General features: G+C 38.5%; 1 protein-coding gene across 1 annotated transcript; it reads right to left on the minus strand.

Annotated features, from left to right (window-relative positions):
• Positions 1–771: 771 nt before the first annotated feature.
• On the minus strand, positions 772–3,580 carry nog2 (noggin 2). Its single transcript, XM_051097673.1, has one exon. The coding sequence runs from the start codon at positions 2,069–2,071 to the stop codon at positions 1,448–1,450; it is 624 nt and encodes a 207-aa protein (XP_050953630.1). The 5' UTR covers positions 2,072–3,580; the 3' UTR covers positions 772–1,447.
• Positions 3,581–14,956: the final 11,376 nt, after the last annotated feature.

The raw sequence follows: 14,956 nt of genomic DNA on the forward strand, positions 1-14,956 counted from the left end.
GCTGAAAGGGTTACTGTTCAATCTATTCTGCGCTCGCCAGAGTGCGCGGCCGAGTGGCGCCGGCGCGTCACACACACACACACGCACGCATGCACACACTCGAACACACTCTCAGCCTCCTCCAAAAAGCTCTAGACATCATCAAGAAACAGAGCTGACAACTGCCCCCACCCTGCGCCAAAACACAGCACCAGTAGTGTATCTGTCACAATAACCTCGGAGAGAACACGCACACACATGCACTTTCACTCTCTTGTGATCCGCGCCGAGATGACAGGCGTGCGAAGTCGCACGCAGTTTTTTTTTTTTTTGTTTTTTTTTACGAGTCTCGCATCTTTCGAACTCGCAGACGGCATGTTTGCTGACTAATTAACAGTCTGGTACCGTCAGCATCAGTTCACAGGCATTGTAGAGGGTTGCAGTGTTTCTCACGCCGAGACTTTTGGACAAGAATCGGGCTCAGATTTCTGTCTCTCAGACTTTTTTTTCTCCCCCCTTCCCTTTCCCTTTCCAGAAGCAGTACGCCAGGAGCTGCTGGCTCTCCCTGCTCTATTTCACCAATGACAGTGTTTGAAAATGGCTGCATCATATTTTAGCGCTGTGTTAACATCGGCGCGCTTTTACGCACGACGTTTCCAAGCGCTCCCCGTAGAGTATTTCCACACAAAAAGCACGCAGAAAGGCCCAGATCTCATTCAGAAAGAGCACAAAATGTTCGTCTAAAGAAATGCAAAGAACATCTGACATAAGACATATTTCTCAGATCCTTCGTGTCCGAGTTGAACAGATTTTATTGCTAAAACCATGGCATTTACACTGACATGTTTTTTTCTTCTTCTCATTATTATTATTAATATTAATATTCTCTTAAATTCATTTTTAGAACTTTCAAGTAGAATTTCTGGTATATTCTATTCTCTTTATCTCTTTATCTATACTCACAACCGTTAAAACAATAAATAAAACATACACTTTTTTTGTTTTTTACTAAAATACTATATGAAGCTGGGTTCACGTGTATAATTTTCAGCCCAGCCTTTTTTTTTTTTTCAAATCATCATCATCATCATCGATATTAATATTTGTACAAAACCTCTAGGCATAGTGTTCTTCAGTCTCTATAAATAGAGTTCGAATGAGGAAAGTGAACTTCTCTCTCGCGTCTTGGCGATAATCTCATAAAAATAACCACGAGCCGAAGTGCTCCTCTCGTGAGAATATGGTCCTGATCCTTTAACAAAAATAGCTGCATTCTTCATCGTCGTCATCGTCATCTTCTCACTTAAATATGTACATATGCTGTCATATATTTCGAATTAAAAAGCTATATATATACGTATAAAAAAATAGATTCGCTATGTGGCGCCACACGTCCCTGTCCGTGGGTAAACAGTGCAATCATTCATAATCGGTAAGCCCTCTCCCCCTCTCTCTCTCTTTCTCTCTCTCAGCAGGAGCACTTGCACTCGGAGATGATGGGGTACTGCACCGATATCCACGTGCAGTACTTCTGCCGCAGGAAGCCCTGGCAGTACCACCGCAGGAAGGTCTTGGTCACCGACTTGACCGGCTTGCAGGACATGCCCTCGGGGAAGGAGCAAGAGCGCTCGCTGAAGCAGTTGCCCTCCTTGATGTAGCGCGGCCAGAAGCGCACGCCCAGGTCCTTCCAGGTGTACAGCACCGGGCAGTGCGTGTACATCCACAGCCACTGCAGGAACTTCCGCCGCGCCTTCTTGCCCACCTTGACGCGCCGGCCGTACGGCGTCTCCGTCAGGTTGAGCTTCTTGAGGTCGGCGGGCATGGGCAGGCGCGGCAGCTCCGGCGGCGCGCTGGCGTTGAGCTGCGCGGGCAGGTGGATGGACATGAAGCCGGGGTCAAAGTGGCTGCCCAGCTTCTTGCGCAGCGCCTTCTCCGAGAGGTCCTGCTCGCGCGGGTCGTTCTCCGGGTCGGGGTCCTCGATGAGGCCCGGGACGGGCAGGTGCTCGCTGGGCGAGGGCCTCAGGCGCAGGTAGTGCTGGGCCGCGGCGCCGTGCGCGCACAGGAGCAGGAGCAGCAGGGTGATGCTGCCCATGACTCGTTTTCTGTCTGTCAACGGAGTGGAGTTGGCCCTCACTGCGCCCTCACACACCCGCGCATAAATAGCGAGATCTTTTAATAGACGGCCGCGTGGCCCGGAATGACATGGGACATGGGCTGTTTTTCGCAGGGATACTCGCTCAGGTGAGGCGTGCCAAGTGCGCTACACGAATCGTATCCGCATCGGACTTTCCTCTAGCGAAGCTGTCGGCGGCGGGTCACCATGGCAACGGGAATAGGATGGGATGGCACCGTTTCCACTGCCTGCTCGGGTTCTGTTGCCGGGTGCCACCCAAACTGGCGTTTGAAATGTCAGCGCGCCCGCGGAATGGAGCGCGTCTTAGCCAATGTTATTTTTACGCACTCTCTCTCTCGCTCTCTCTCCCTCTCTCTCTGAGCGCACAGGCTCCAGCCCGTCCCGCCGAACCGGCGCTGTTGCTGCTGAACCGGGACGAGAGCCGCTTAGTCTCTCCACAGATCCTGCAGAACTCCTCTCGAACGGAACCTCGAACGCGTCTCGTTCCGCACGTCCGAAATAAAATCAGACTCCTCGACACGTTTCCGCGAACGTCTGCTGCATGTTCTCCAGCCTCGGTGCCTTCATATCCCCGCTGTGTCAGAAATCCCTTCTCCACAGAGCCGTCCGGGGGGAAAAAAAAGAAATACTCGCCTGGTCCTGATCTGGGACAGAGGAGAATGAGCGCGTCTGGAGGAGAACTCCTCTCTTTCCCAAGTTAAATATCCCCACCCCTTCCCTCCTCCCCCCGTCGGCTCCATGAGCGCGCGGGGCCAGCTCACCAAGAACCCTTAGTCTGACTGACAGCAGAACACACACACACACACACACACACACATACAATGAGACCCCCCTCCCAACTCACATCCCACCACAACAGCTCTAGATTTATCACAGAACAGCAAGCAGAAAACACACATTTGGGATTTTCCATATCTTGCACATTCCGTGACACTTAACCCACCTATTATGAACGGTTACATCGTCTTGCATAAATAATGTTCAAGTGGAAACCTTATAATTCATTCATACCACATTCAAATTACACTCTTTACTGGATGCATCAGTCATCTGGGGCTTTTGCACATATTGGCACATGATGCATATTGTGCATTTTAACGAATAATCATTTTAATGCTTTTCTTTCCCCTCAATAAAGCCATTTTTTAGGAGTTGAGCCACACACACACACACAGGCGACATCACTTTTCCCAAGGAAAAAGAAAAACAAAGTGAAGTGCTTAGGAATCCAATAATTGGTCCATTAAAGCGCCTCTGGTTTGTGTGGAGGTTTGTGGATTCGGCTTCGACCTTTGCTCTTGCCACTGGCAGGAACCAACGCGCATGAACTCTCGGGGTCACCAAATAAACGGCCGCAATTAAGTGTTTAAACGGGCCACATATAGAGACGTGTCACCTCTCACGGTGCCAGAGCTCCAGCTCTGATGCACAAATTCAGCACTCCATCACTATCAGCCGAGCAACTCACAGGTGATCTCTCAAACAGCTGAGCTGAGCTTTAAAAACCCAAATTGTGCTTTCTATAAAATATGAGCTGTTGAAATATTTGCATGCACATGAATTCATCTTTTGACCACTCTTCAACAATGCTCAAAAGATGCAGCATTATCTGTTAATATTATTAATGAGCGTGTTATTTTAAGCGTTTCTTTCTGTTCTCAAGCTGTCTGTGGTGGATTGCAGAGGCTGGAGGGATATCCCTCTGTGAGCTGTGGGCTTCATGACATGAGGAGTGTGAGGCATGTAAAGCAGGGCCCCAGCAGTCTGTGGATCGGTGGCAGACTGTCTGGCTGCGGTTCTGTGGTTCTGCGGTTCAGCTGCCGGTGTCGAGCCGCATTTTGACCGCTAGAGGGCGCTAGCGAGAGCGGCTCACTGACGCTGCGCTGGAACTCTCACAAACACTTCATCAGCTCATGTTCACTCAAACAGTCCTGAAATTTTGGTGCATATATAATCATGATGCTATACAGTTTCAATCAGTGATCTGATAATAAATGTTAGAAAGTGTTACAAACAAAAATGTAAACTAAAAGCTCATTAGTTATTGCAGACCACTTTGGTTAAAAAATACATCCTTTTACTTCATCATTAACTCAAACTGACTTAAATAATTTAACATTTAAGACTTAATAAAACTCAAACACTTCAAATACCTGATATAGAAGATAAAATATATTCCAAGAATGTTTCTGCTAACGTCCCCATTAAGTTACAAAAACGTTATTTCTCGGAATGTTCAAAACGTGCAGTTTTTAAAATGTTTTAGAAACGTTTTTTATTGGTTTTGAGAACGTTAAGGGAACATTCCATTGTATCATTTTTCAAACATGGGAATGTTACTTTTGAACGTCCTCTGAACGTTCTCAAACATGTGGTAACATTTAAAAAACGTTAGATGAACATCCAACTAACCGTTTAATGAATGACGTTTAGATAATGTTTTTGTGCTAACATTTTAGGAACATTATTAAAGACCAGAAAACGTTCTATTAATGTTACTGGAAGAACATTTGTTTATAACAAGAATGCTAGCCAAACTTCTGAGAGCATCAGAGAGATAAATAGAAACAAAATATGTTCCAAGAACATTTTGCTAACAATCTCATTCATTTTTTAAAGCATTATTTCTAAATGTTCTCTGAACGTTTAAAATATCCAGTTTTTTAGTGTTTAGGTTTGTTTTATGGTTTAACGTTAAGGGAATATTCCATTGAATCAGCTGGTAAAATGTTACTTTTAAATGTTTTCCGAACGTTCGGAAATTAGTAACATTTAAAAAATATATATATTTTAAAAAGAGAACTTTCAACAAACATTCTATTACTGGAAGAACGTTCTGAAAAGATTCCCGGACGGGGACATGCAACGTCCCTCATCTCCTGAATGAACGCATGTAAATGTGTAATATTTCTGTTTTGTAATTTATTTTCGCTCATTCGATGCTCAAAGTGACACTGTTGTTTCATCAGAGTAAACAGAGCGCTCTTATTTCGTCTCTCTGGCTCAACTGCGTCTCTAACTGAAAGCAGATGCTGGAAGCAGCATTGAGAAATCTGCGCTCGTTTAGCGCTGCCTGTTTGAAGATCTTCTCTTTATTCTTTCACTGTACGCCTTGTAAACAGCATTAAGTTGACGAATCTCTCTGGCGACGGCGACCGGTGCGGTGGAGCGTTTGATATAACCGTGCGTTTGTCTCGTGAGGTGATGTCATACCTTACGTTCAGCATACGGGCGGAACGGAGGGCGCTCGGCGTTTGATTGACAGCGCAGACTGTGAGGGTTTTCAGTGACACAGCATGGGGACGCTTCCCTCTAAATGCGTGTGTGTGCGACTGAACGCACAGCTCCAATGCGCCGCGCTTCTATTCAGGCCTAACGTGTCGCGCAGAAAGGGGAGGAGAGGACACAGGAAGAAAAGAAAAGTGGAAGAGGGGGTGGGCAGGAGGTCAATAATGATCTCTCGGCCTCGTTTAATTGGGATGCGGTCAGTGTGTGTGTGACTTCACTGCATTCCAGCTTGATTACCCTCATTCATGTTGCCTAAAATTAAAATGAATGCGAGAAAATATCCTGCTGGGACCGAGAGCAGGGAAAAGGAAGAGACCCAGGGAGAGGGCATTCCCAGCGCGAGGGGGGCGGGATGACATCACATTCCTGGAGCCCGCTTCCTAATAACCGCAAGATATTGCTGTAATTCAGTCCGGCTCGGGGGCCAAATGTGGCGCTTGAGGTTGAGCTACGTTTACGTGCAACCGAATAATCCAATCGGATTCAAAGGCCTTCGTGTAAACGCCTCAATCGATCTGGGGTGCGATTCCCAAAATCCAACTAGGGTCATTACTGACACAGTTCAACGATTCCCAAATTTCCCACAAACATTCGCAAACAGCATCGCTTGAGTTAGAAGCATGTTTTTTGACACAAAGGCATGCTTTTGCATATTCAACAATGCTGAATATATATGTACATTCCAGTCTATATATTTAAGAAGGTCAACAATCAGCCATTTTTGGAGAGTTATTACTCCATCATCTGCACATGACGTCATTAATGACAAGCCATATTGTTGAACCGATGTGGTTCAACCAGCTGAGATGTGACCATGTTTGTTGTGGGAAAAAGTTGAAATTAGCTAGTTAACACTGATGCATTAATTATGGGAAACGCAGACCTGATCTACATGAAAAGGATGCTTCAAACTGCAAAATATTTACAATGTTACAAAATATTTCTATTTCAAATACATTTTTTATCACTGAACTTGAAAACTGAACAAAATGTATCAGCAGTCAGAATCATTTCTCAAAGATCATGTGACACTGAAGACTGGAGTAACGATGCTGAAAATTCAGCTTTGCATCACAGGAATAAATTACATTTAAAAAGATATTCAAATAGAAAACAGTTATTTTGAATTGTAATAATATTTCTCTGTTTTTGATCAAATGAATGCAGCCTTGGTGAGCAGAAGTGACCTCAAAAATATTATCAAATCTTACCAACATCAAATGTTTGAATGATAGTGTCTACATGAATTTTCTATACTCACAATCAATGACTTTCAATAGTTTAGCATTACCTACCATTGTTTTTGATTGGATTAGATTTGGTTCAAAGCTTCAAACTTTGCTGAAGACTTTTCAAAAGTTTACAGAAGGTTGCAGAATCTGCCAAATGTTAATTATTTTGCCGAAATAAGAGGAAGATTTTTTATTTAGTACTGATTTGAACAAGATATTTCACATAAAAGATGTTTACATATAGTCCACAAGATAAAATAATAGTTGAATTTATAAAAATGACCCCATTCAAGTTTACATATACTTGATTCTTAATTCTGTGTTGCTACCGGAATGATCCACAGCTTTTTTTTAGTTTGGTGATAGTTGTTCATGAGTCCCTTGTTTGTCCTGAACAGTCAAACTGCCCTTTTTCTTCAGAAAAATCTTTCAGGTCCCAGGTCAGTATTTTTGTGAATTTGAACCCTTTCCAACAATGACTGTATGATTTTGAGATCCATCTTTTCACACTGAGGAAAACTGAGGGACTCATATGCAACTATTACAGAAGGTTTAAACACTCACTGACGCTCCAGAAGGAAACATAATTCATTAAGAGCCGGGGGTTGAAAACTTTTGAACAGAGTGAAAAAGTGTACATTTTTCTTATTTTTCCTAAATATCATTTTTTTTCTTAGTACTGCCCTTCAGAAGCTACAGAAGATACTTCCATGTTTCCCAGAAGACAAAATAACTTAAATTTACTCTTATCTTTAAATTCCAAAAGTTTTCACCCCCCAGCTCTTAATGCATCATTTTTCCTTCTGGAGGATCAGTGAGCTTTTGAACCTTCTGTAATAGTTGCATATGAGTCCCACAGTTGTCCTCAGTGTGAAAGGATTGATCTCAAAATCATACAGTCATTGTTGGAAAGAGTTCAAATACACAAAAAAGCTGAAAAACCAAAGAACTTGTGAGACCTAAAAGATTTTTCTGAAGAACAGCAGGCAGTTTAACTGTTCGGGATGAACAAGGGACTCATAAACAACTATAAATGTATAAATTCAACTATTATTTTATCTTGTGGACAATATGTAAACATCTTTTATGTGAAATATCTTATTCAGGTCAGTACTAAATACATGCATTTTGTATGATCCCTCTTATTTTGGTAAAATAATTAACATTTAGCAGAATCTGCAAGGTGTTTGTAAACTTTTGACTTAAACTGTATATCTATGGAGCAACTGAACAGGAAAACGCTGCAGAAAAACTATTCTGAGTGCCTGTGACTGTTTGATGTCAAGCAGTATTTTCACTTTTTGGTGTGGCGTCTGGTTAGGACGTGCTGTCAGGATAACCAAACACACTTAGCTACTTAATCCCACCGAGTCCTTCAGATTCATCTGCTATCTGTCCTGCTGATGTCTGCCGTCACACTCACGGCTGTGTGTGTGTGTAAGACTGTATGAGGTGAAAGTGTAACTCTGTGGAGTGTGCGTGTGTGTGTGACTGTGCTCCTGTAGCGAAGATGCCGATCGCGCTGAACACATACTGTGAAATGCCTCAGTGCAGCGAGAGCATGCAGAACAGCACAGGACAGAGACGCTGTGTAGACACAGAAGATGTCCTGAATATTGACTCACACTGGTGATCTAATCAAACGACACATAAACGAGCAGCTGCGGACAAACACGGAGAAAACAAACATCCCTCATTTAGCACAAAGAGCGAGAGAGACTGCTAGAGTGATTCTATTAGAACGATATAGTCAGTATTCACCATATATTTAACAATAAACACAATCGACCGAAAAAGTAAATAATGGAAACTAGGAATAGTTTACTGAAAACGTCTTCATCCTCAGGCTGATGAGATGAGTTTGTTTCTCCATCAGATTTGGAGAAATGTAGCATTGCATCACTTGCTCACCAATGGATCCTCTTTAGTGAATGGGTGCCGTCAGAATGAGAGTCCAAACAGCTGATAAAAACATCACAATAATCCACAAGCAATCCACACCACGCCAGTCCATCAGTTAACATCTTATGAAGCCAAAAGCTGTGTTTGCATAGAATAAAAACATCATTAATATGCTTTTAACTTCAAACAGTTGCTTCAGGTTAAAATATAAGTCTGTAATCCATAACAATGCTTCCTCTAGTGAAAAAGTGTTCTGGTCTGAATCAGGAGAGAAATCTGCACAGATCAACCATAAGCCAAAACAGATCTAAACAAGCATGTTGGTGCATTTTAATGTGAGACGACAACAGAAGATGGACTTTTTCACTGGAGGATGCGTTTTTATGGATTACAGACTCATATTTTGTCCAAAAGCGACAGTTTAGTGTTAAAGCATATTAAAGATGAATTTATTTCTTACAAACATGCAGCTTTCGGCTTCATAAGACATTAACTGATGGACTGGAGTGGTGTGGATTATTGTGATGTTTTTATCAGCTGTTTGGACTCTCATTCTGACGGCACCCATTCACTGCAGAGGATCCATTTGAAAATCCAAGGAAGAGCTGAACGGCTCAAAACTTCATTTTTTATTACAATCCTGTCTATGAGAGCGTTCAAAGTGTGCAGATGCTTTATTTACTTTTTCAGTAGGTTATTTTTAGATCCTGTAGCCATTTTTACAAACTCAGAATGTGAATGCCTTTTCGCAATATTTGCAAAATGCAATATGCCATTTGAAATAAAATTAAGCAACGTCATAAATGTTTCCTAATAAGTGTCACAAGTACGAGATGAGTACAGTAGATTTCTCAATCACACAAACATTTGAAGCAAACTCTATCGCCCCCTACAGCATAGAGTTCTGTTGGATAGATAGATAGATAGATAGATAGATAGATAGATAAATAGATGTGTTACTATAGATATATACGTAAGCGCGGTCTCGTTTCATCTCAGTCTTGTTCGTCACTTCATTCATCAATCCAATTATATTTTTAAACAATGGCACTGTGTGTGTTTTTGAAGTCAGGGTTGAAGTGTGCTTAATTCAACAGTATGTGGTTGTTGTTCTCACTGCTACCGCTCAACGTAACACACACACACATACACACATCCGCTCTGACATCACTCTGTACGCACGTCTACTCCAGCTGTTGTGTCTCATCCAGGACACACCCACCGGCTCTGAACACAGGCTTATGAATGATTATTAGTGTTATATTAGCAGAAATAATGAACACACACACACAGTCTGGCTCCAGTGGATTAGACGCTGCTGGTGTTTGTTTTTAGACTCTGCAGCGTGAGTGTGTGAACGTACACTCACACACACACATACACACATGACATGAGTAAAGCCTTCTCTGATTGGCTCCTTCACATCTTTTAATACAACAGAATCTTTACTATGAAACAAGCGATCTGGTTGGATGAGTCGCATTCAAAGCGGTTTTATAACAGTCAATACAAACAAATCTGTGACTGTACAACTACTGCATTCAGTCTCAATGCGCCGGGCTCCTAAACGGCTGACCAATCTACGGTTACATTCATGAAGTCTATGATTTGGCAGAAGAATGATTCATTATTCTTTTTATTATTAATCAACTGAGCCACTGAAATGTTTACATCAGCCTGTATTAATACTGTGTACCTCAGTCAGTTAGCTTTGATCCATTTCTATTAAACTTCCGCAATTAATTTGGCATCATGGACAGACTCAATTCAAACTTTTATTTTGTGTAAAAAAACAATTATAATAAAATAAAAAAAATAAATAAATAAATAAATAGATGTGTAGTTTTTGTTACTTAAAAAAATAAATGAAATAAAATTAAATATAAAAAAGTAAACAACTTTTCTTTAATTTTTTATTTAGTTTATCCTGAAATAACTAAAACTAAAATTATAATAAAATATATAATGACAAAAACACAGTAAAATTACTAAAAGTTTAACTATGTATATGTGTGTGTGTGTGTGTGTGTGTACTTTGTTACCTGAAATAAATTAAATAAATTATTAAATACAAAATATAATATATAAACAAATAAAAATGACACAAATAGTAAAAATACTAAAAGATTATAAAAGATATATGTGTGTGTGTATACTTGGTTACATGAAATAAATAAAAAAAATAAATAGAAAATAAAATATCTGAACTAATAAAAATGACAAAAACAATAAAATTACTAAAATTTAACTATAATTATATAATTAATTTAACTATATATATATATATATATATATATACATACACACACACACACATATATACATATATATATATATATATAAATTTGTTTTAAAAATACACATATATGCACACACATGCACAAGTATGCATGTACATATATATACATACATGCTAAGTTAAATTTGAAATAGTATGGGATGACATGAAGCCATTTGGATTATATTTATTTAAAAAAAGCTAATAAAAATGACAAAAACAATACACACACACACACACACACACATAGAAACACACAAACGTACAAATAAAAAACTAGTTAAAATGATCAATTAAATCAGCTTTAAATTAATCTTAAAATAGTATGGAATGACATGCAGCCAATTGGATTATAATTATGTAAAAAAAAAAAAAACTACAAAAAAAACTAAATCATTAATCTAAATGAAAAACAATTAAAAAACAAATTCAAAATCTAAATAAAAACCATTACAGTATCTTAATGATACTATAATAACATTGCACAACAATCTGGTTTGAGAAGATCAGTGTGAACGGAGCCAAACACTCATCAACTTTACTACGCAGAAAGACCATGGCAACAAATAAACACACACACTTTCATTCCATCTATGACACACACAGAGTAAGAAAGAACAAACAGAACTATGCACACACACACACACACACACGTGTGCGGCTCCCCTCCCTCGCGCTCTGGCAGTGTACGAGGGCAGTGAGGCGCCAGTGGAGTGCGCCGTCTCTCTGGGGAACAATACTGCAGCGCTTCATAAAAACTTCAAACGCTCCTGCCAAATGTTTTATAGGTGCTTTAAAGGGTTACGGCCCCCGGGGGTCCCGAGCGGAGGGGGGTCTGTCTCAAACTCCGACACGAACGCACACAATATGCACAGAACAGGTGAACCAGACGCATTTCTGCACATCGTTTCATGCTATAAATGCACAGAGGACGCTGCGTTCGTATCACGTATAGTCTTACAGTCGGATCCGCAGTCAGGCCACCGGATGCAGAAGTACGTCCGTTATCATTCGGACTGTAATCAGAGCCGCGCCGCGGCCCTGTGATGGGAATAACAGGCTGTGGTTTGTGCGGTTTAAAGATAGAGGGTGAACCTAGTGATGAGCTCCTCAATTAGGATAGTTATAATTAAATTCACGCCAACACGTGTTAAACTACTGTATGTGTGACTATACTGCTACAAAGAAAGAGCTGAAGTTAGCGGTCTGACTGTCTGATTGCACAGCCTTGTGAAACAGAAGTGTGCTTCATTGTACTGAATGTGCACTTGTAGTGTACTTCAAGTCTTAAAAGTAAAAACTGGCAGATAATGTCATATTAACCAACTAAAAGCTTAACTTAAAGAGAGGACACATTAATGCTTCTCAACACACTCAAGTACACTTTTAAGCATGCACTTTGTTTTAAGGTAAATTGAAAGTACCCTTAAAATAATAGTTTGTTGTAATGTACACTTATTTTGTGTTGACTGCACAGCACATGTAAATGTAGTTTTATTCATTATTTAGTAATTTTACATATTTTATTGCATATTTTATTATATACTTATATATTTAATTATGCTTTAATTAATATATATAATTAATATAATTAATAAAATGTATTTTTTATACATTTATCTATTTATTTTTAATGTGTATATTTAAAATAAAAGAAAAATATAAAAATATTATTTCGCAATTTTATACTTTATTATTATATATATATTATTATTATATATTTAATTATGCTCTAATTATGTAATTAATATCATTAATATAATGTATTTATATATATATATATAAATATATATATTTTTATGTGTATATTTAAAATAAAAGAAAATACAGAAAAATAAATAAAAAGTTAAGCAATATTTTATTGCATATTTTATTATTGTATTTTATTATATACTTATATATTTAATTAAAGTTTAATAAATATAATATGTAATTAATATCATTTTTATATTTGTCTATTAACACGTATGTATAAATAAAATAAAGCAATAAATATATAAAAATAAATAATCTTATAGTGATTAATGTAACTTAAGTTGCTAATTTTTGAATAATTCATCTTATAATGTATTTGTTTTAGATATTTATCAATTTATTTTTAATGTGTATATTTAAAATAAAAGAAAAATATATAAAAATAAAAAAAATAAAAAGTATTATTTATTTAGTAATTTTATATTTTTTTGCATATCTCATTAGTGTATTTTATTATATACTTAAATATTTAATATATATATATATATATATATATATATACACACATATAAACATTAATAAAGAAATACATCTATAATCAACATTATGCATGCATTATGGGATTGTCTTCTTACTAAAGAGTACACGCAATACTGCCTTAGATTTTGGCTTGATTATCAGTCTTAGCATCATTAGTGCGCCTTCAGCGCCTGAAAACAGGCTCTCGGCCGGCAGCGCTCTGAGTTCTGCAAGAGAGCCGTGAATCACATCCATTCAGGGTCTTTTGGGAATGTTTTGCTAACAGTATTTGCAGATCCGCAGAGGGCTAAATTTAGCGCAGGTCTTCCCGGAGTCTACACGGTATAATTAGGAGGTGTGAGAACCCTGCTACAATTCTAAGGTTACTGTCGATAACCGTCACAGCGACGGCCTTAAAGGTGCAGCGTGTGTGTGGTCTTCCACACGCTCCACTGCACTTTAATGTGTGTGTGAGGGAGCGCTTGTATACCAGTGTGTGTGTGGTCTGCCAGTTTGTGTTGTGTGTGTTTGTTTGTGTGAGCAGGACTCTTCTTGAGTGTGTGTGTGTGTGTGTTTGTCGAGTGTTTCCCACACTTTACTTAGCAGAAGTGAGACACTCAGTGTGGATTCAGTCAATCAGAGAGCAGCTATTATTCTCTGAAAACACATTACAGCGGCCCTAAATGTATTTAAACATGTCTGAATGTCATTGCATCAGATAGCAAATATCAAATCAAATGACAAAACTCAAAGACAGTTGGTTACGCTGGCGCTCAAGAGTTTGAGGGTTTTTTTGAACAAAGTCTCTAAACAAAGTGTCTCTCAAACCAAAATGAATGAACCTCTCTATCGGTGGTTTTTGCTTGTTTTATGAAAGCATTTAGTTTCAAATTCAACAAAACGATGCGTGGCATTTTCCCATTCATCTTCTCCACAGAGATCATTATGTCCTACAGCACGGAAATAATTCGCAGTTTTGCACTTTCGCTTTTGTCGTTCTGAATTCAGTGGGTTTTCGAATGGGTTTCTGGTTAAAGGCCTGAAATAAAGTCTGTTGTGAACACAAGCTGAAGACATTTTTATGTTTATGAAATAAAACACATCATAATACCCTCTTGTGATTTTTAAGGTCATTAAACATCATCACGTTGATGCGACAGCATTTAGGCTTTTTGTTGAGGGAACCAGTGTGATGCAAACTTACAGGTTACAGGTTCAAAAGACTCTCTAAAAATAATCAGAATTTTGAGTTTATATCCCTCAATTCGATTTTTTATTCCGAATTCTAAGAAAAATAAAATTCTGAGTTTATATCTTGCAATTACAACTTTTTAATTCAAAATTCTAAGAAAAATAATCTGAATTTTGAGTTTATATCTCGCAATTCCATTTTTTTATTCCGAATTCTAATAAAAATTGAATTCTGAGTTTATGTCTCGCAATTCCAATTTTTAAATTCAGAATTCTAAGAAATATTAAATTATGAGTTTATATCTTGCAATTCCATTTTTTTAATTCCAAATTTAAAGAAAAACTCAGAATTCCAAGAAACACAGTCAGAATTCTGAGTTTATATCTCACAATTAAATTTTTTTATTCCGAATTTCAAGAAAAATAGTCAGAATTCTGAGTTTATATCTTGCAATTCCAATTATTATCCAGAATTCCAAGAAAAATAGCCAGAATTCTGAGTTTATATCTCGGGATTCCAATTTTTTTTACTCCAAATTCCAAGAAAAATTGTCAGAATTCTGAGTTTATATCTCAGGATTCCATTTTTTTTTACTCAGAATTCCAAGAAAAATAGTCTGAATACTGAGTTTATATTTCGCAATTCCAATTTTTTTATTCCAAATTCTAAGAAAAATAGCCAGAATTCTGAGTTTATATCTTGGGATTCCAATTTTTTTATTCCAAATTCTAAGAAAA

Source organism: Labeo rohita, chromosome 24, assembly GCF_022985175.1.
Source record: "Labeo rohita strain BAU-BD-2019 chromosome 24, IGBB_LRoh.1.0, whole genome shotgun sequence".
In the NCBI taxonomy this organism is placed as follows: domain Eukaryota; kingdom Metazoa; phylum Chordata; class Actinopteri; order Cypriniformes; family Cyprinidae; genus Labeo; species Labeo rohita.